Source organism: Erythrolamprus reginae, chromosome 3, assembly GCF_031021105.1.
Source record: "Erythrolamprus reginae isolate rEryReg1 chromosome 3, rEryReg1.hap1, whole genome shotgun sequence".
Taxonomy (NCBI): Eukaryota; Metazoa; Chordata; class Lepidosauria; order Squamata; family Dipsadidae; genus Erythrolamprus; species Erythrolamprus reginae.
In genome coordinates, this window is record NC_091952.1 from 130,982,807 (window position 1) to 131,006,162 (window position 23,356).

Sequence of the window (23,356 nt, forward strand, 5' to 3'; positions counted from 1 at the left end):
CAGAAATATTTCACAAGAAGAGGCATTCACTCCTCCACTCGCAATAGAATATCTTATTCCACCAGACTTGAAATACTGCAATTAGACAATTCACAACTATATCGCCTCCGATCTGAACTAACCGTAGTTCATAAAACCATATATCAAAATGTCCTTCCTGTTAATGACTACTTCATCTTCAACCACAGCAATATACAAGCACATAATAGATTCAAGCTAAATGTAAACCGCTCTAAACTCGACTGCAGAAAATACGACTTCAGCAATAGAGTGATCAATGCCTGGAATGCACTACCTGACTGTGGTGTCTTCCCAAATCCCAAAAACTTTAACCTTAGATTGTCTACAGTTGACCTCTCCCCATTTCTAAGAGGTCTGTAAGGCGTGTGCTTAAGTGCACCATTGTGCCTACCATCTCTGTCCTACTGTCTTTTTTAATCATTACTTTTTACTTATATTATATTTATACAAACTACTATCCTACACAGGGCCGCCGATAGGCCGGTACTACTGGTACTGGCGTCAGGGGCGTGGCCAAATTGAAAAATGGGGGGCCCCAGTTTTGGCCCGCCACTGTGTGCCGGCCCCCTGGCGCCCGCAGCAGTCATTGTGCCCAGCACCGTTCCCTGTAGGCTGCGCATGCCTGCGCCAGCGTACCCCAAAACGCCCCCCCCCACGCACCCTTTTCCAAGGGCGCGCAGGAAGCCGCGGCCGCCCCCCGCCCCTCTAGCCCCCTTGCGCCCCTGGTTACTCGTCGCTGCCCCCCGCCTGCCCACCTGCCCGATCCGCCTCTCTTTCTCCTCCGCTGCAAGAGAGGCAGGGCAGGTGATCTCACAGCGGGGGCCGGCGAAGGCGATTTTCAATGTCTGGTGCGCGCTCTCCCCATCCCCTTGCCAGCCCGCCCGGAACATTCAAAGTAAGAGCAAAGGTTTTTCTTTCTTTGAATGTTCTGGGCAGGCTGGCAGGGGGATGGGGAGAGCGCGCGCCAGCCTGCGCGCCTGACATTGAAAATCACTTTTGCCAGCCTCCGGAGAACGAGAGAGAGTGAGAGCGACAGAGCAAGATAGAGAGAAAGTGAGAAAGAGAGAGAGGGGGAGACAAAGAGATAGCAAGAGAGAGAGAATGAGAGAAAGAGTGAGAGAGAGAATGAGAGAGAAAGCAAGAGAGAGAAAGAAAACAAGAGAGGGAAAATGAGAAAAAGAGAGAGAGAGCAAGATGGGGAGAGAGAGAGAGAGAGAGAGAAAGAAAGAAAGACATGAGAGAGGAAGGAAGAGAGAGAGGAAGAAAGCAAGAGAGAGAAAGAGAGAGAGAGAGAAAGAGAGATGAGAGAGGAAGGAAGAGAGTGTGAGAGGAAGAAAGCAAGATAAAGAGCGAGAGAAAGAAAGAAAGAGATGAGAGAGGAAGAGAGTGAGAGAGAGGAAGAAAGCAAGATAAAGAGAGAGAGAGAGAAAGAAAGAGATGAGAGAGGAAGGAAGAGAGTGAGAGAGGAAGAAAGCAAGATAGAGAAAGAGAGAGAAAGAAAGAAAGAGAGATGAGAGAGGAAGGAAGAGAGTGAGAGAGAGGAAGAAAGAGAGAAGAGTGGAAGGAAGAGCGAGAGAGAGACATGATGGAAAAAAGGGGAGAAAAAAAGAGAAATGAGAAAATGATTGAGGCAGAGAATGACAGTAAAGAGAGAGAAACAGAGAGAGAAGTGACTTGATTTAAAGCATATAGTAAAAGCACTTAAATAATAACAGAGAAAACCCCCCAGCCCTCACCTGTTTTATTAATAGTTTTGCTGGTTGTTTTAGTTTTAATAGTAATGGATTTTGGTTTTTTTAAATTATTAATTTCTTTTAATAAAAAAGAAGGGATTTATTTATTTATTTATTTCTATGCCACCCAGTCCCAAGTTTTTCCTTATTTCCAGATTGCATTTCTTCTTGGTGAGGTTCCGCCCATTGCTTCTTGTACTACCTTCAGGTGGCATGGAGAATAAATAGATGCCATCTGCTCTGTGGCAGCCCTTTAAAGATTGGGAAACTACTATGATATTCCCCCTCAGTTTTCTATTTGTTGAGCTAAACATACTCGTTCTCTTAGCCCTTGTTCATAGGATTTAGCCTCTAGGCCAGGGGTGTCAAACTCAATTTCATTGAGGGCTGTGTTTGACCTCAGAGGGCCGGGGGAGGGCTTGCTCAAAGTGTGTGGCCATGGTGGCATGGCACGGGATTTGGGGGGCAGTAGTTTTAAAATGGCGGGGGGGCCAGACTCTTAGGCTGTATGGGGCCCCAAAATTCCTGATAGCGGCCCTGATCCTATACATGCTTGACAAATAAACAAATAAAAATAAAATATCAGTTATAATATGCTTAGTTCCTGTAATATATTCATATTATATTGTGAATATTATAAGTAAATATTAATTGATTCAATATATTTTAAACAGAATCAATTATGTTAATATGTCTATGAATAAGCTTTTAAGTACTATATTTTTAGGTACTATATTTTTCGGAGTATAAAATAAGCTGAAAATTTGGGTGCATCTTATACTCAGAATGTAGCTTTTTTCGAAGCTTTCCTCCCCAAAAACTAAGGTGTGCCTTATACCCCGGTGTGTTTTATACTCCCCAAAATACGGTATTTAAATAAATGCAATGCTCAAATAATATATTAATGTTTTAAATAATAGGTCAAAAAAGTAGAAAGAAGAGAATGAAGGAATAATATAAGAGAAAAAAGGAGTAAATAGTTCATCATAATAAGTGAATTCCACCACGGTCTAATTTATATTCTAGCAATTTAAGATTTTCTTTTTTCATATATTAACATATTACTTTTCCACAAATACAGGCTTCATATTCCAAGGTCTTTCCAGATTTAAAATGTTACAGTCTTACTTTGAATATCGCCTCTGGTAAATTTGCTCAGTCATCCACTACTGTCACTTTCGACATCTATTATTTCTGTCTCCTCTTCCTAATTTTATAATGTTTGCTACCTTGTTTATTCTGAATTGCTACCTTCTATCAGTCCTGGGTTTAAATCCGTACCGACACACAAGTTTCTTTCTTTTTATTCTTCTCTAGTAAATTTCTCCCATATGAACTTTAAACTTCTCAATTTTTTAAACTGAATCACCAGCCTCTTGTTTCCAGATGACTCACTGACTAGTTAGTATACGTTCTGCTTCATTTGCCCTCGAAAGTGTCATTCTCCTTCTCTCTCTTCTTGCACACTCACTGTCAGTCTGTTATTCTATTCAGGTCCTTTCTTATATTTAATCTCAATCTCGGCAGTTTCTTTTAGCAGTTTCCAGCTCTTACTTAGAATCGCCGCTAAGTTCCATCCAGAGCTTTCTTCTTGCCATAAAAGTTTAGACCACTTGCTTAACGATTCTCTCTGCAGCAAATACGGGAGTCTTCTCTTTTAAATCAGGTGTAGACTTCTGGAATAATTCTGCTTCCAAATCTCTTGTGGCTCATTATGGCTTTGGGTCTACCATATTATAATAACCTGATTGGACACTTTCATGCTGGATTAGAGAGGGTGTCCTTCACCTCAGCGAGCAGTTGCTCTCCGCAACACTGTCACTCAGGGTGCCTTTCTTTTCTACCAAGCTCTCCAAACTTTCTGTGCCCTGAAAGATCTCCAGATGTGAAATAAAGCAGATTCAAAGGACAGAGATCGTCCTTCTCCTTCTGCACTGTCCAACATCATTACTGGAAGTCGCATACAGAAGAACATATTTGCATGTTATGCACAAGAATTAAATATCTGGAAAAGCAGACTATTAAATATGAACATTTCCTCTGCATTTGCAGAAAAAAGTAATTTTATTACTTTTAGTACATTGTTCCATGCAAAACTAAACTGTTACTCACAAATAATATTCAGCTGTAATAATATATGTTTCTTATTTAGTCATTTATCCCCCTCTCCCAAATAATGCAGCCCAGATGTTTAAACCAGGCTCTTCTAAGCAGAATTAATAATTACAATAAGGAGGAGATAAAGCAGATATCTCCGGGAAGAAAGTTCAAAAATCATTTTATGGCAACAAATGTTTTTTTAAAAAATTAGGCTCACATCAAATGAGGTTTCACATGAACCTGGAACAAATAGCTTTTAAAAAAATAAAAGGCAACAAACAATAAATTACAGCCATAGGATTTGAATTAGTCAGTGCAGTTGTTTCAGTTGTATAATCTTGTACCTGGTTCCAGGAAACTATTTGATATGAATAAAATTTCTATTTTCACAAGATTTCCATTACAATCTTCTCCATTGGTTTTCCCAGAAAGTCAATGGGGAAGCTAACAGAGAAAGTTACAAACAGAGGGGTGGAAGATTTGAGGTCCATTCCCACAGCATGCTGAGGGATTTCCCCTTCCATCTGTACAAATCTGGAGTTCAAAAACGCTAGCAAAATCAGCATTCTATAAGGCCCTTACACTCAGTATTTCCAAAGTGTAGGAGAAAATGCTAACAAATACCATTACTCTCATAATAGTTCGGAAGACCTTTCTCCATCTAATTTGAATAATGAACCTTCTGAATCATAATGAGAATGGGGCCCACATGCAGGTTAGAGCAAGTTGATTGTAAGGTAAGTAGATAGAGTATATAGAGTAAGTAGATAGGGGTTGGGGAAAAGTCTGTGTGCAGGTGGGCCTAGCTAGCTGACACTTCCTAACCCATGGCAACTTTCTATGTGCTACGGGCTCTGGGCCTCCTAGAGTGCCAAACTCAAGGCTTGAGGGCCAGATCTGGCCTGCAATGAGATTGGATCCAGCCCACGTGACCATCCTAGAACATCCAACTACCAACTTCCCCACCCTCGCTAAAGATGCCATGGAGCGCGAACAAAAGCGTCAGAATACCATCCTATTTGGCCTGGAGGAAAATGGGGAATCTGATTTAGCAAATATACGTAACATCATCCGCAACCAGCATACACAAACAATTGTCCCTGATGACATCTTAGAGGCCACTAGAGATGGCCCTGTACTCAGGTACAGTGATGGATCAATGGTTCCCCGTTTCTGTCGAGTGGTCTGCAAAAGTGAAACTACCAAACAACAGTTCATCAAGACCATTAAGTTCATCGCCATAAATAACACCAACTACAACAAACTTAGATCCAGACCAGATCTATCTCTACTTCAACGCATCCGCTCTTGCGAACTACGAGCCGAACTTAAGAGAAATCTAGATCTTGGAGAAACTAACCTATACATAGATTACCGCGCCGAATGCATCAAAACAGAGACCCACAACCCTCCCTTCATCTTCCAACTATCATACATTTCTATCCCTACCATCCCTCATCAGCAAATGGACATCCCTAGCACTTCCAACCAAAAATAGGGAAGTGTCCCCCTTACTACCTTAAAGCAATCCAATTTTAATCCAACTCAGCCCTATTTCAATCCAGAACCCAAAATCAATCTTAAATGTAAACTAATCAACGCAAGAAGTATAACCAACAAGTTGTCTGAATTCCTCCTCCTACTAGACACCAACATATTTGACGTAATCTTTGTCTGTGAAACATGGATAAATTCATCCTATCCCTACTCCATCATCACATCAAATAACTACCTTGTTTTCCGATCTGACCGAGAATCCTGCAGAGGAGGCGGTGTAGCTATATTCTATAAAAAAACACTCAATCTAAATCTTGCACACGATCTTATCCTCCCTGAAACCATTATATGTGATTTTTCCCTCAATACCACACTCCGCTTCCTACTATGCTACCGAGCTCCTGACGACATTACTCATGCAACCAAATTAGCCTCACTACAAACGTGGGCAACCTCCTGCTCCTACCCCACTATCTTCCTTGGTGACCTCAACCTAGCACACATCAACTGGACCCTAAACGGAACACAGAACCAATCCATACTACCTTATTCAATGCTGTCACCAGCCTGGGACATGACCAATTAATATCAAATAATACTAGACTCAACAACTGTCTTAACCTCATCATATTCTGTAATAGCAAAAGCGCTATCGATGGACTGCATGTAAAAGAACCCTTTTCCAACAGCGATCATAATATGATTAACTTCAACTTCAATCTATACCAATCTATACCACCCATCTGAATAATGAGACACCTAAGTACAATTTCAGGAAAGCCAACTATGAACTCATAGATGCCAATCTCTCAATTCTTAACTGGCAAACTTTATTCTCTAACTGCAACACTATTGATGATCTTTGCAACACATTCTTACTCCAAATTAAAAGACTTATCAGACTACATAATCAACTACATAATCAGACTACATAATATCAACCAGAGGTAAAAGGTAAAAGGAAAAATAACTTACCTGTCTCAATAAGGAAACTACAAACCCAAAAAAAGATCTCTCTAGCGTAAAAACAAAAAAGGCCAAGTAACCAACTTCAAAAGCCATTACAAAAGCATATGCCAGCAAATAAAAGCAGGATGTCTCAACTATCACAGCAAACAAGAGGAAAATCTCCTTTGCACCAAATCTAACCGTGCCTTCTACAACTTTGTCAACAACAAATTCAAAGTTCAGACCTTACAACTTTTTAGTGAGAAGTTGGAACAAGTGAACTATTTTTTTTTACCGGAGTCCCACAGACTACTTTTGTTGCCTTGTGCACAGTAGCGGCAAATGGCCTGGCTGATATGATATGGGGAGGGGGGGGGGCAGCTCCACACTCCATGCCTTGCTTCATCCCCCCCCCCGCTTCATTCTTTGCCACTTCTTCTTGCTCACCACTGTGACAGAGCAGGAGGCTAAGTAATGTACTGGTGTGGCAGCCACAAAAGGAGGCGATGGTGGGTGAAGTACGAAGCAAGGGAGAGGGTATGGAGCTGTTCCCACACCTGCACCACCTTACCTGAGTACCCCACAGCCAAGCCATGAATATCCTGACAACTGCATCTTGGGGCAGCTCCAGGAGGCCCGTCCAGGACCTCATATACATTGCTCTGTTGCAGCGGCGAGCAAGAAGAAGTGGTGATGAAGCAGTGCAGACTATTGTGGAGAGCAATGTGCTGTCGTCCTCTGATGGGTGACAGAATAATCTGATCAAATCTCTGTGTTTGTGCGTGCCACTTGGTTTGCCATCTCATACAGCTGGTCTGGTAGGAGATTGCCTTCAGCCTGAACAGGGATTGACCATCTCCCAAGCCCCACTGCTGAAGGCAATCCCCCCCCACCAGACCAGACCAGCTTGGTGGAGTTGGGAAACGTATGCCGAAAGTAGCTGAAGGCATACCAACTGTAGCTGCCTTGTACCCCATCCACCTGCATTCCCTCCCTAACCCCACCCAGCCCCCAAATGTACCACCCACATGAGTGACGTCAAACTGGCCATGCCCCAGGCTACCCCAGCTGGCCACTCCTACTCCATCCATGCCCCTTCCCACAGCCCTCAGAAGACAACTATAATGCTGATCCAGCCCTCAATGAAATAGAGTTTGACACCCCTGATCTATGTGATTTAGTTGCAGTATGACTCAAGTGAACTGAATATAGATACCTACCTTTCACACATCTTCTTCACTGTGGTTAGCATTACTGATAATATCAATACAAGAAAATATATTATGATTGTGCATGTTCTCTTCCCTTCTCCAATACTGTTAAAGCTTGAGACAACTAAAGGTATGCCTGTATTGCATAAATATGCATAATACAGCTGCTCCACAAGGCCTCGATTCTCTTGGACTAAAATATCAAGGGCAACAATAAATACTAATATTTAACTGTCTTGTCTTTTCTCATGTAAGAGTAATAGGTGAAACCTCTGGTGCTGAAAAAAGGCCAACACTATAGCAAAAAGAAAAGATGAAATGGCAAAAGAGACAACGGAATTAATTATAGCAAAATGGTTTTTTTCCTTGCTATACAGTACTAGTTTTATGCATCAATATAGGATAATGCTAGCAGTAGGGTGATGAATACCCTTACACTGGGTAAATAGTTAAAATACACCTGTATACTAGGAAGAATTTTACTTATGTTGATAGAGATGGAACTTCACTTACTGTTATTTGAAAGCTATTTCAAAGAACAGCACTTTCACTAGAAAGCAAATCTCCACTATATCTTAAAAGGGAGTTAAATTACATTACTTTTTGCATACAGAAATAAACTTTAGTTTATTTGCAGTGAAATATTCATCTGAATACGGTAGGCAAAATAATATTTAATGTTGTTTGAAACTATTTTTACAGTAAAAAAAAGCCCACAATCATTGCCAGATAAAAATAAATTTAAGAACTTGAATAATTGAAGATGTAGAGACTACATGACAGAATCTGATCTAGTTGTAATATCTGAAGTTAATAATTTTAACTATGATATAAATACAGTATAACACAATTTTTACAAGATATTTTGGCATTCCTTTTTTTAAACGCACTGCCCTTTAAATACATAATATAAAAGATCAATTCTTTGAATTCAAATAGCCATCTAGATGAAAATAATTTCAAAAAAGTTACTATACAAATACCTGTCCATCTCCATATTCCCAACAGTAGCACAGTAACCGCTTTATATGGTAACATCCTATTATGCACAGTAGTAAAGTTCCTGTACCAAATCAGTGAAATATTTTCCCACTGAATTACCTATTGTATAAGCTAGGGTGGCGCAGCAGGTAGAGTGCAGTACTGCAGGCCACTGAAGCTAACTGTAGATCTGTAGGTCAGGGGTTCAAATCTCATCACCGGCTCAAGGTTGACTCAGCCTTCCATCCTTCCGAGGTGGGTAAAATGAGAACCCCGATTGTGGGGGCAATATGCGGGCTCTGTTAAAAAGTGCTATTGCTAACATGTTCTAAGCCACCCTGAGTCTAAGGAGAAGGGCGGCATAAAAATTGAATGAATGAATGAATGAATGAATAAGTAAATAAATAAATAAATTAAATAAATAAATAAATATTGTATTTGTTCATGTCACCCAGTTTTCATACTATAATATAGGATTATCTCATGGTAATGAGAATGATTGGAAGGAGGGATCTTATTTATAACCTGAAAATATTCGTGCTTAATCTTTAATATGGAAACTAAACTTATTATTTACATTTTGTCATTCAAAATGAGTATTGCAAAATGTTAAGATGATAAATCAACACAAAGTTATTAGCTCAACCTCTATGTTAACCAGTATTAGTAATTGTATGGATTATATCCTGATAGCATATTATAGTACTCAACTTATCCAACTGTTATGACTTTGATTTCTAATAACAAGATATTAAATATTTCTGCTTTCCATACTTCTTCTAATAATTATAACAGAATATATAGTGAATAGGAGAGAATTAAAGCCTGCAGGTCTGAAAAACACTTATTTCTTCTATCATTTTTGACATGGATTATTTTTATACTGATACCTAAAAACTGGCCCATTATATCAGCCCATCCTATCTAGACAGGTAGGGAAGGCATGTCCCGGACCAAGAACTCTGACTCTGACTGGTAAGGTCCTGGATTCAGCATTTTTCTTTTGTTATTGCTCCCGCCCTTTGGAACATTTTCATCTGAGAGGGGAGACAGACGCACACTTTCCAAGCCTTTAAGAAATATCTAAAGATTTGACTCTGCTGTCCTGCATGGGGTTCACAAAGGACCATGCAACTGTGAGGCTAATTAGCATCTGGCAGGTCTTTCCTTTGCCATTTCATTAACTTTATAATGCTGAATTTTAATGATCTTTGTTTATTTAATTTTTGGAACATAGTTTTTGTTTTTAGTACAGTATTTTATTTCTAGACCACCCAGAATCCTTCTGCAAGGGAGATGGGCAGTTTTTAAATTTAATAAATAAAATGTATTTTTCTCTATTTAGTTTACTTGAAAATGAAGACAGTCCCATGGATTTGGAGTTTGTTAATAATGCTATTATCAAATGGATATTATACAGTCGAGACTACGCTTAAAAAATCCTTTCCTAAACGAAATCCACGTTCTACAGAAAAGGGCGAAGAAGGGAAAAAGTGTGGCTACACATTTATTGTTCCAGAACAAAAAATAACTGGACCAATTTGTGTCAACACTAAAGGCCCAAGTCCAGGAAACAAAAAAGATGAAATTACTAGGATGGATATTGAGAATTTGAAAGAAGTATTATTCAAGCAAAAGAGAGAGATTGATCTTTTGCAATTAGTGGTGGATGTGGATGGAAATATAGTAAATGAAGTAAAATTGCTGAGAAAAGAGAGTCGTAACATGAATTCACGTGTTACTCAGCTGTATATGCAACTCTTGCATGAGATAATTCGCAAACGAGACAATTCACTGGAGCTTTCCCAGCTGGAAAACAAAATCCTCAATGTTACAACTGAAATGTTGAAGATGGCATCAAGGTACAGAGAGCTTGAAATAAAATACGCAGCACTAACTGACCTTGTAAATAATCAATCGGTTATCCTCACACTTTTGGAAGAACAATGTCTGCGAATATTCTCACGGCAGGATGCACATGGTTCACCACCACTAGTTCCTGTGGTGCCTCATCACATTCCTAATAATCCACATTACAACCCTACGCTGCTAGGAAGTAATGAAATTCAGAGAGATCCAGGTTATCCTAGAGAGAGAGATGTAAGGCCACCCCCTGATCCAGCAACTTCTCCTACAAAAAGTCCTTTCAAGATTCCACCATTAACTTTAATAAATGAAGGTAAGCCTTTTCTTTTTAATTTGAACATTGCTAACAGATAAAGGTAATATATCAAAAATGTTAAAAGCATTATCTATATGAAAAATATAAAGTAGCATTTTGAGCAATGAATCTAACATTTTTATAATGTTAAGGGGAGACTAAGGAAGGCTCTCATTGTCATTATTTTCTTAATCTTGTCTAGCTATTTCAAGCAGTTATTTTTTGCTGTTCTTAGGCAATACTATCAGTAGATCTGGGCTGTAAAGATCTCACAATCAATAGACAGCAGCAAGTTTATATAGATATCATTTTACTGTCATCTAATGGTTCTCCAGATTTTTATCAGAACAGCCCTATCCTAGTCCAGTATTTAAGCATTTCCACACAAAAAAAGGGTTGTATTTGATATATTTATGTGTGCAGGGAATGCCCTCTTGTGGTTACAAGTTTTTATGACAATTGAATCTTTATTTTGGTATTAGGCTGATGTAAAGTAATAATATAGAAATTCTGAAAATGATTACAACATAAAACATATATCTAATACCGGTAAAGACAATAACCTTTGAAAAGTGTTCGGAAACTTCAGATCGTGCAGAATGCAGCTGCGAGAGCTATCATGGGCTTTCCTAAATATGCCCATGTCACACCAACACTCCGCAGTCTGCATTGGTTGCCGATCAGTTTCCGGTCACAATTCAAAGTGTTGGTTATGACCTATAAAGCCCTTCATGGCACTGGACCAGAATATCTCCGGGACCGCCTTCTGCCGCACGAATCCCAGCGACCAGTTAGGTCCCATAGAGTTGGCCTTCTCCGGGTCCCGTCAACTAAACAATGTCGTTTGGCGGGACAAAGGGGAAGAGCCTTCTCTGTGGCGGCCCCGACCCTTTGGAACCAACTCCCCCCAGATATCAGAGTTGCCCCCACCCTCCTAGCCTTTCGTAAGCTCCTTAAAACCCACCTCTGTCGTCAGCCATGGGGGAATTGACATGTTCCCTCCCCCTAGGCTTATAAAATTTATGCATGGTACGCTAGTATGTATGATTAGTTTTAATTTGTGGTGTTTTTTAAATTAACTTAAATATTAGATTTGTTTTACATTGTATTGTTATTGCTGTGAGCCGCCCCGAGTCTGCGGAGAGGGGCGGCATACAAATCTGATTAAACTTAAACTTAAACTTAAAAACTAAAAGATTTAAGCTATTTAGATTTGTACAAATCAAACTCTTGGCTGTCTAGAAAGTCAAAGTAGATTTTACTTTGTGCAGTAAGTTAAAGTAGATTTTAGCTTTATGTGGTTATTAACTGCCCAAGGAGCTGCTCTGCAACCAAACAAGATAGACACAGACTTCAACAGATAATTAGAACTGCAGAAAAAACAATTGCTACCAACCTGCCTTCCACTGAGGACCTGTATACTGCACGCGTCAAAAATAGGGCTGTGAAAATATCTACAGACTCCTCACATCCTGGACATACAGTAAATTGCTTCAACTTTTGCCCTCAAAATGACATTATAGAGCACTGCACACCAGAACTAGACACAAGGACAATTTTCCCCAAATGTTATCACTTTGTTAAACAACTAATTCCCACAACACTGTCAAACTATTTACTAAAACTATATTACTATTATTCTTCTCATCCTTCCTATTACATATCTCCTCCCACTTATGACTATAAACTTGTTTCTTATATCTCTTCCATTTATATTGTTTTGTTTCCTAGTTTGATTTGATTGCTTATTTAGTAACCTATGACTATCACTAATTGTTGCATCTTATGATTCTTGATTAATGCATATTTTTTTGTTCTTTTCTTTTTATGTACACTGAGGGCATATGCACCAAAGAGAAATTCCTTGTGTATCCAATCACACTTAACCAATAAAGAATTCTATTCTATTCTAGTGAGTAGCGGGACAATATGAGGTTATATCTGGAAAAGGTTCAGGAGAGGTGAACAAGCATATGGCATGAAATGAATAGCAACAACATGTAGACTTATATACTGCTTCACGGTGCTTTTACAGCAGTCTCTAAGCGGCTTAGAGGGTCAGCATATTGTCCCTAAAGAGGAATAAACAACAAACTATTCAAAATAAATAGTTGATTTAAAGAATAATTTAGTAGAAGGCAAAATAAATAATAAAATGAAAATAAAGAATCAAATGAAATGCTAGATCTAAAAACCAAAGGAACACAACTAATAGTCCTTTAACTCCATTTTTAGATTTACACAGTAAATATTAATGAGGCTACACAATATCAATAGCAGTTATATACCACTTCATAGTGCTTTACAGCCCACTCTAAGCAAATTACAAAGTCAGCATATTGCCCCCAACAATCTGGCTCCTCATTTTACCAACCTCGGAAAGATAGAACGCTGAGTCAACCTTGAGCCTGGTGAGATTTGATCTGCCAAACTGCTGGCAGTTAGCAAGCAGCAGAAGTAGCCTGCAGTACCGCATTCTAATTACTGAGCCACAGTATAAATCTTTCAGGCATAGCTGCCACTTCTATGGGCATAAACACTACTGAATTTCAGCATACAAAACTTGGTTAACCAATCATATACAAGAGTCATGTTAATGAAAAGGGCACACAATATAGATGTGCTGTCTGAAAACAAAAGTGCAGTGATTTTGGAGCGACTACAGACATGAAAGTATGTATATACTAGGAGAAAATGAAGAATGTAGCAGTTATCAGCAATCTACTGACATGGATCAGTGGCACAATACAAATAAATTTCTGTTTTTTGTCACCCTCTAAACCAGGGGTGTCAAACTGGCATTGTCATGTGATGTATCGTGACTTCCCCCCCTTTGCTAAACTGGGAGTGGGTGCCACATGACCTATCTTGCCTGTGGGCTGTGAGTTTGACATCCCTGCTCTAAACTCTTTGTAACTTTATGTGTTAGTATACAGAGTTATGTTATATAATTCAAACATTCCTACTGATGTTATTTAAAACTTTGTAGAAGTGTTTCTTGACAAGCTGATAAAATTACAAAGCAGTAAGAGAAGGCTCTTCCTGTTGATATAATTAAATTTGTTGCTGGATGTTTTTAAAAATAATGTGATTAGAAAGCTGCTCCAAGAATGATTACCGTATTTTTTGCAGTATAAGACGCATGTTAGTTTTGGGGAGGAAAATAGGGAAAAGAATCTGCTTACCATATATTCATCTAGCTAGCATCCTTAGTCTGGTAAGCTTCAGCACATTATTTTATCCCCTGGTTAGAGCTTTTAAAAAACCTTATTTGGAGAGAGTAGCAATGAAACTTACAAGCCAGTAAGAGCTGGAAACATCATTAGCATCTGGTTAGGGCTGGAAAAAATCATTCGAAGCAAGTAGAGCAATGAAAAAACCCCCTGCAAAGACTTAGGGCTTGGAAAACATTCTTCACAAAGAGTAACAATGAAAGAGCTTGCAAGCTAATAGGAGCTGGGAACATTGTTAGTACCTGGTTGCGGCTGGAAAGAAACATTTGGAGCAAGTGGAGCAATGAAAAAAACCTACAAAGACAGGACTTGGAAAACATTATTTGCAAAGAGTAACAATGAAAGGACTTGCAAGCAGGTAGAACTGGCAACATCGTTAGCATGTGGTTAGGGCTAGAGCAAGTTAGAGCAATGATAAAAACCCTGCAAAGACCTAGGGTTTGGAAAACATTCTTTGCAGAGAGTAACAATGAAAGAACCTAAGGTAAGAGCTGGGAAGATCATTAGCAACTAGTTAGGGCTAAAAAAAAATAGCTTTGAGAAAAACTACATTCAGAGTATAAGAGTTGTCAGCCTCTTTTAGGGAAGAAAAAGGTGCATCTTATACTTTGAAAAATATGGTATATAAACATTATAACCCACAGTTTCTTCTTTTCTATAGCACGCAGAATTCATTAAAAAAACTTCTTCAGATTTTTAACAAAAATTTACAATTCAGTTTGAAATCCTTTATAGGGTATGTTCAGAGAAGGCTAGATAATCTTCTGTTGGGGATGGTTTAAATGGAATTTAGAGTAGAATAGAATTTTTTATTGGCCAAATGTGATTGGACATACAAGGAATTTGTCTTTGGTGCATATGCTCACAGTGTACATAAAGAAAAATAAAATACATTCATCAAGAATCATAGGGTACAGAACTTAGTGATAGTCATATCCTAGGTTACTAATAAGTAATCAAATCATACCAGGAAACAAAACAATATAAATTATAAAGATACAAGCAACACCGTTATAATCATAAGTCGGAAGAGATAGGTACTAGGAAGGATGAGAAGAATAATAGTAATACAGTCTTAGTAAATAGTTTGACAATGTTGAGGGAATTAGTTGTTTAGCAGAATAATGGTGTTCGGGGGAAAAACTGTTCTTGTGTCTAGTTTTTCTTGGGCTCAGTGTTCTATAGCGTTGTTTTGAGGGTAGAAGTTGAAACAATTTATGTGCAGGATGTGATGGGTCTATAAATATTTTTACAGTCCTCTTTTTGACTCATGCAGTCAAAAAGTCAATGGAAGGCAAGTTGGTAACAATTGTTTTTTCTATAATAATTATGCACTATACAGGAAGGTGGAATCAATAGCACATATGACATCTCAACTCTAATATTTCATCTTAAATTCCTGCAGTAGAACAAATCCTTTGTCATAATTTTATTTTACATTTAAAGCCAATATATACAATGTTATGCAAATGCTATGTGTTCCTATATTGAGTTTTCTACTTTCTCTACAAAGGAATCTTTGTTTTGCTTTGGCGTGATTTTTGTTTCATTAATTCTGTCCCACATTATCATAAACTAAAGAACCTACACATTCTAAATGTTCCTCTAATACCTTGTCTTCCAAATAATTTTTTTAAAGTTAGAAATCCCTAGACCACATTGCAGGAATATGCCTCATTTTTAAAATTCTCAACAAAAGAATGTTTTACTGTTTTCAAGTTAAGATTCTCCCAAACAAGAACTAATGTGCATTGCATAAAATGATTTCCTAAAAGTAATGTAAAATAAGAATGCCAATTTTATTTGGATCCCAATATCTGCTTATTTTTTTACAACTGTCATATATGGCAATTCCAAGATGATCTATGACATCAAACTTTCGGTAACATTCACATAAGATGGTCCATGAAATGGAAACTTTCATTCATTCACATAAGAAAGAAAATATTCTTTACAGCAAAAATTCTTAAATTGTCAGTTATGATCTCGCAAAATATAGTTTATTTTTAAGCCTATCACATCTGTGCATACTGTCAAAACCAACTTCTGTTTTGATTGGACAAGTTTACTAAGCCTTACTACACAAAGTTCAGAACAAAATTTAGAATGAGTATTGAGAAATAAGTAAATCCAAAAGTATATACTGTATTCGAAATAAAAAAGGAGCAGAATCCGTCTTATGTTTGAAACAAGGTAATAAATGATTTAATCTTGGATATATTTTTTATTATTTAAAATAATAATGTAGTAGAATGAGTACAGATATAATTATATTATTGCTTGAAATATTGCATATAAATTATTTTTAAAACACATTTAAGATTATATTCAATTAAAATAATTGGTTATTTCACTTCTAAATTCTTCTTCTTCTGAATGTATGTTTGTATGTATGTCATGTTTTTGCTGAATTTGGAAATTAAGGGAGACTAGGATAGATCTATTTCGGCCTTGTTCTGGCCTCATCAGCTAGCCATACTCTCACTGTAATTTGAACTTGTGTGTGTATGTATGTGTGTGTGTGTGTGTGTGTGTGTGTATATATACATATACATATACATACATACATACATACATACATACATACATACATACATACATATATATATATATATTTTGTTGTGAGTTCGGATTTTTCCCCATGAAATATTTTGAGTGTCTTTGCAACGTTTCGGCGAAATCACATTCGCCATCATCAGGCTGAAGTTATTGGTTTCGAAGCCAATAACTTCAGCCTAATGATGGTGAATGTGATTTCATACATACACACACACGGGTGGTTCCTCACGGTTCAGACTGGTTCGCCTGAACCAGTAGCAGCCTGCTGATGACATCATGATGACATCACCAAACCTGATTGGTCGGTGCCAGTCCGATGGTGCTGCCATCTTTTTTTTTTTTAGTGTTTTTGGATATGTTTTTCCTTCTGAGCATGTACAGTAGCTGAACACTGTGCATATGGTCGCCATCTTTTTTTCAGCTTTTTTTCCCTGGATTTTTTGCTACTGCGTATAGGCATGTACTCAAAGCAAACAAGTGCCCACATGGTGAGGGAGGGAGCGAACCAGCAGCGAGGTAAGTAGGAACCCACTCCTGTGTGTGTGTATATATATGTATATATATTATCATGTCAATATTAGTTATCTTAGAGTTTGAAAATTCTAATTATATAAGTTGTCAAGGAACAGAATGAAAAAAAGAAAACAATGTCTGTTACTAAAGAAAACAATGGTATTCTATGTCTCTTTTATACCTATCACTATACTAGTGAAAAACAATATTTTTTAAATGCTAAATTGTTTTCAAAGGCCCATTCAAGGACTGTCATCAAGCCAAACAAACTGGCTATTCCACCAGTGGGATTTATATGATCAAGACCGAAAACAGTCATGGACCAGTGCAGTTATGGTGTGAGAATAGCCTTGATCCTGGGGGCTGGACAGTTATTCAAAAAAGAACAGATGGTTCAGTGAACTTCTTCACAAACTGGGACAATTATAAGGTAATCATAAAAAAATATCCAGGGCGCAATTTACAATGCACTGTTAGTAAAGTTAATCCCTTACTTACAACCACAATTGAGCCCATTTCTGTTGTTATGTGAGATATTTGTTAAATGAGCTTTGCCCCATTTTATTACCTTTCTTACTACAGTTGTTAAATGAATCACTGCAGTTAATAAATTTGAAATCCGGTTAAGTGAATCTGGCTTCCACATTGACTTTCTTGTCAGAAGGTTGCAAAAGGTGATCATGATCTTGGGACACAGAAAGGTCATAAATATGAACTGGTTGCTACAAGCATCTGAATTTGGATCAAATGATCATGGATATGCTTCAAATGTTGTAACTGTGAAAAATGGTCTTAAATCATTTATTTTCAGAGTCGTTGTAACTTTGAACGGTCACTAAATGAAATGTTGTAAGTCGAGGATTATCTGTATAAACTTTCCTCATTTTGTTACTCTCAATTTCCTGGATTACAACTTTCCTGTCAATGACCACAATTTGTGAGATTCCAATATATCCTCAAAGCACCAGGAACTGGACAGCTCGCATATGTAAAGAAAAATAAAGTCTATGTGGAATTATTTAAAGATAGGATAATTTTTTGTGCCTAGTTCAGCATTTGCATGGAAAGCATCAAAGATGTGGTGCTTCATATAATGTACAAATCACTACTATATAAACTATTCCTACTGCTAGCTTTATGAAAATCAGTATTGTGATTCTTTGAGTAGTGCCTTTTTGTAAATTTCATACAATTTTTTGTAAATTTCATACAAATAAATAAATAAATGGATTTCTTTCAAATCACAGTCCTGAACAGAATGATGTGGGGAAATGTGATTATGTTGTTAACTAGGCAGGATAATTTTAAATTATCATTAACCAATTATGCTTTTATTTCAAAACTCTCCTTTGTCTACAACAGGGGTGTCAAACTCACAGTTTCTAGGATGGCCGTGTGGGCCAGATCTGACCTTGAGTTTGACACCCCTGTGTCACTTCGGCCTGTCCTATTCCATCCCTACATGTGTGCGGCAGCGTGTGAATGCATGCACAGCTCAGTTCGCCGCCACTGCATTCAGAGCAACAAAAGTAGTCTGTGGGATTACGGTAAAAAAAAAAATAGCTCACACCTTCCAACATCACATCGTCTTTTTTTCCCCATGAGAAATTGGAAAGTCCAAATTACTTTTTTTACCGTAGTCCCACAGACTTCTTTTGTTGTCATGCATGCTGTGGCAGCGAGCAGAGCTGGAAAGCAGGTTAGTTAAAGGATGTAGCTTGCTTGGGTGGGGTTGAGTTTAGCACGGATGGCCTGGCTGAAGGGCCCTCAGGTAAAGTGGGGCGGGGCGGGTGGGGCACCTCCGCACCCCCTGCCTTGCGGGGGAAGGGGGGAGGACGAAGCAGTACAGGCTGCTGTGGAGGATATGGCTGGTGCTGTAGCCATGAGGTTGGGGGAGGTGAGAGAGCGAGAGAATGACCAGATGAAACCTCTTTGTGTGTGTGAGAGAGAAATTGCTTTTGATGCTGCTCAGGTCCCCCTCCCCAAGCTGGTCTGGTGGTGGGGGGATTGCCTTACACCTTTCTCTATCACACCATGAATGGGAATTGACCATCTTCCACAACTGTTGAAGTGAATTCTGGGTGCTGTACTGCAATGGACAGATGAAAAGCACAGCTTTTGTCTGAAGGAGGAGTAGGAGTAGGGAGAAGACTGAGGGAAAGCGGCCAAGTGAGAAGTACCCCACTGGCCAGGTACTAAAGCACACCAGTGCCAGCCCTGGTATAACTCTCCGAGGTTAGATCGGATCATTATCCTTCTCTCCCTCTCACACCCATACAGAAGTTGGATCAGATTATTCTCTTGCTCTCTCTGTCTCTGCAGTAGCAGTGCTTTAGTGCCTGGCTGGCAGGGCGCTTCTCTATCAGTCATTTTCCCTCTTTCTTCTCTTTGCTCTTCCTTCTCAAGACAAAAGCTGTGCTTCTCATCTGTCCATAGCAGTGCAGCACCCAGGATTTACTGTGACAGTGGCAGGGATTGGGGGATGGTCAATCCCTGTTCATGGCATGGTGGAGAAGGCCAGACCAGCCTGGCAGAGGTGGGCTGGAAACCAAGTGACACCAAAAGCAGCTGAAGACACACCAACTGTAGCTACCCTACTCCCTGCCTCGTCTCACCTCAATTCATGGGACAAGCCTCCCACCCCATCCACTGGAGAACCCTGAATTCCTCCCCAATCCTATCTGAACCCCACCGGCCACGCCTACCTCAGTCACGCCCTTTCCCCCAGCTCCCAGAAAACAACCATATTTCAATGAAATTGAGTTTGACACACCTGGTCTATAATTAATTGTTTAAATAACATTGTGAAAAAGTTGCAAACATCTTAATGAGGCGTTGCCAATCTCCCTAGAATGGAAAAAACATTCTTCTCAGAAGGACTTTGTAGTTTGCTATCAAAAAGTAATGTACAAACTGTTGATAGCATGTACGCATATGGCTGAACAAAGGGCAAGTTTTGAAGATGCTACAAGAGATAAAGAATTTATTTGAAGCACAGCATACTATGAAATGCTCCTAAGAAACAGATTGACTGCAAGCAAAAAGGAAGTACAAAGCAAAAATACTGGGTGGATTCTCTTTCATATTCAAATTTCATATTCAAATTTATCTTCATTAATTAATAATTTTATAATTATTTTCCATTCATAAATCAAACACAATGAATTTGCTTCATGCATGACTTCCCAATGCTTAATTACAAAAATCATATTTAATATAATTCCCACTCATTTACCTGCTTTTAATCTATTTTGTTTATTAAAATGATTTTATCAAATTATTTTTCCACAACTGATATAATACAAATATTTTTACAAGTACTAATTCTAACAATACTATGGATTCTCCCTCAATCAGTATGGACAGGCTATATTTTCTCACTATCAGTGATTACTGAGTGGATACATAACAGTTAATTAGCTTGCTTTTAGATTTTGGGGTATTTGTTAGCAAATTGGAGCAAGATGCTTCACTGTCAATCCAGTGACAAACAAAATTCTAGAAACCACACTTTAAGTCTCGCACTTGCATAATGTTTCATGCCCTCTCTATCAAAGAGATGGAGAGAAGATGATAATGATTGTATCTATCTGTAAACTTTCCACAAATCAGTATTTATGGTCAAAAGTGAATTAATTATTGGATTTTCCCAATGCTTTTAGAGCATCAAAGATATATGCATCATACATTGATTATATATTAAATCATTCTATATGAGAAATGAAAGGCAATTTAATCAACTTTCTACTTTGTTTACAGAAAGGATTTGGAAATGTTGCTGGGGAATACTGGCTGGGACTGGAAAATATTTACTTGCTCTCCAATCAGGATAATTATAGACTTCTGATTGAATTAGAAGATTGGAGTAATAAGAAAGTCTATGCAGAATACAGCAGTTTTCGATTGGAGCCAGAGAGTGAATATTATCGACTACGTTTAGGCACATATCAAGGGAATGCTGGTGATTCCATGATATGGCACAATGGAAAACAATTTACAACACTGGACAGAGACAGAGATATGCACACAGGTAAGAATTAGTACTACAGTGGCACCTCTTCTTACGAACTTAATTCGTTCCGTGACCAGGTTTCTTAAGTAGAAAAGTTTGTAAGAAGAAGCAATTTTTCCCATAGGAATCAATGTAAAAGCAAATAATGCGTGCAAACCCATTAGGAAAATCCAAAACTTTAAGGCTTAAAAGAAAAAGCGGTGAGCGGAGGAAGAGGCAGGTGAGAGATGATTACCCCCATATTGCTGCCAAAATGTGTCCACAGATGCTCCGACCATCCATCGCCCGCCATCCCCCTGCTAGAAGCCCACGGGGACCAAAGCTGGGTGTGGGGAAGGGTGGAACTTTCAGCTCCTGGACAGGCAGGAGAGCCCGGAGCTGCTACCTTCCCACCCGGCTGCCTTGCCCATCTTCCCCCCCACACGCTCGGCCAATGGCGCCCATCCCGCCTGCTCCAAAAGCCATGCCGAGGCCCTCCAGGAGCCCCCACTGCCAGGACGGGTTAGCGGGGCGGGGGTTTGAGCCACTGCCAGGACGGGTTGGCAGGGCGGGCCCCCCAGCCTCCAGCTGCCTCCCCCGTGCAGCCCGGGTCCTCCGGTGAGAGCTTCGCCTCGACCATTTCTTTCGAGGTGGCCTGCTGTCTTCTTTCCTGGGTGCGGAGATGACGCCCTCCTCCTCCTTCTCTCTGCTCGGCTCTCCTGGCTTTCCTCCCGTCCACACCCACCCTCATTCAAAGGAGGTGAGAGGAGATTTGACGGAATGCCTGGCAGCTATATTTCAATTCTTCCATCCTGGAAGAACCCAGGTGTTTCTTTCAAAAAGACACACACTCTTCCGCTTCATTTCAAAGGATCCCTCTCACTTTTCTCCCTAGACACACACTCTTTTGCTACATTTCAAAGGACACCACTCGCTTTTCTCCCTAGACACATACTTTTTTGCTACTTTTCAAAGGATCCCACTCACTTTTCTCCCTACACACACTGTTTTGCTGTCTCTCCAAGCACTCCGCTAGCCTTGCTTTATCCACCCACCACCCCGGGGCGGCTGCGGAGAGTTCCTTGGACGCGCTGTTTTCTAGCAGATGGGATGGGGGGAGGGGGGAGACCCCACATGGGAAAGCCTTGCTCCAGTTTCCTTTCCATCATCAGAGCCTGCAAACTTAAAAGCGCTTGTTTTGGCCGCTGCTCGCAGCAGCAGCAGCCGGGAGAGAAGCGAGGATTCGTAAGATGAAAATGGTTCGTGAAAAGAGGCAAAAAAATCCTGAACGTCCGGTTTGTATCTCGAAAAGTTCGTATGTAGAAGCGTTCGTAAGAAGAGGTACCACTGTATTTAGATCTACATACTTATTCTGGATAAACTGAGGAAATAATTTGATGAAACACTGGGAAGATAAAGGACTTTGCAAAATAGTACTCTGTTTAACATAAAAATATCTTCAATTAGAATGATTCATAGACATGTACAAGTATTTTACTTTTGGCACTAACAAAACTATATACCTAGAGTTAGGATTTACATTAAAAGTAAATACTGTGTGAAAAAGTTTTGTTCTCATGTGAAATAAGTTTTGTGGTGATTTGATTTTCCCGAAGATTTGGTCTAATTCCTTGAATTTATAAATAACTGCAGTGCTTATACATAATTACACTTTCTAATACTGAGTTTAATTCAATTATCAAAAGTAACTTTGGAACTGCTAACGGCCAAAGAATATATTATAAGGTTTTAATTTTACCTAAATGCTAAAGATACTTTAAGGATCATTTAGTTGATCATAAAACTTGCTTTACTACTACTACTACTACTACTACTAGTAGTAGTAGTAGTAATAATAATAATAATGATAATAATTTATTAATTTGTATGCCGCCCCTCTCCAAAGACTCGAGGTGGCTCACAACAAAATAATAACAATGTTATAATGAAACAAATCTAATATTAAAAAACATCTAAAAACCCCATCATTTAAAAACCATGCAACACACGCATGGTTTTTAAAGAATTATGGAAAAATAATTCTATTGTTTTCTATTTTTATCAAGTACTTGTCCTCTATATGTAGGACAAAATATCTTATAGAGACTGATAGAACAAATACACATGTATTCATTAGGATCATCCCTTTCTTTTCTCAAAATATAATTACAAGATATAATAAATTTCTCCTTATCTGAAAATGACAATAAGCTTCCATTAAAAAAAAGGAACATAGGAATCATTATCTCTTAGTACCTATACAATGCATTGAAGAATTCTATTCCGTCTCATTCACTAGCTGTTAAGTTCTATTCCATTTCTTGTTTGTCACTAAGCTATTTAATTGACAAAACCGTTTCCCCCCCTCTTGCTACTTCTTTTCATTTTAATGGCTCATTCCCCTTCCC

General features: G+C 38.8%; 2 protein-coding genes across 5 annotated transcripts in view; one reads left to right on the plus strand and one right to left on the minus strand.

Annotated features, from left to right (window-relative positions):
* RALGPS2 (Ral GEF with PH domain and SH3 binding motif 2) overlaps positions 1 to 23,356 on the minus strand; it is a 115,618-nt gene that overhangs the window by 36,755 nt on the left and 55,507 nt on the right. The gene's annotated exons all lie outside the window — the stretch shown is intronic.
* ANGPTL1 (angiopoietin like 1) overlaps positions 1 to 23,356 on the plus strand; it is a 35,478-nt gene that overhangs the window by 9,143 nt on the left and 2,979 nt on the right. For both annotated transcript variants that reach the window (XM_070746683.1, XM_070746682.1), the window contains exons 2-4: positions 9,837 to 10,670; positions 17,194 to 17,387; positions 20,717 to 20,987. In XM_070746683.1, the coding sequence (XP_070602784.1) occupies positions 9,848 to 10,670; positions 17,194 to 17,387; positions 20,717 to 20,987 (1,288 nt within the window). In that variant the 5' untranslated portion in view covers positions 9,837 to 9,847. The remainder of the gene's footprint in view (positions 1 to 9,836; positions 10,671 to 17,193; positions 17,388 to 20,716; positions 20,988 to 23,356) is intronic.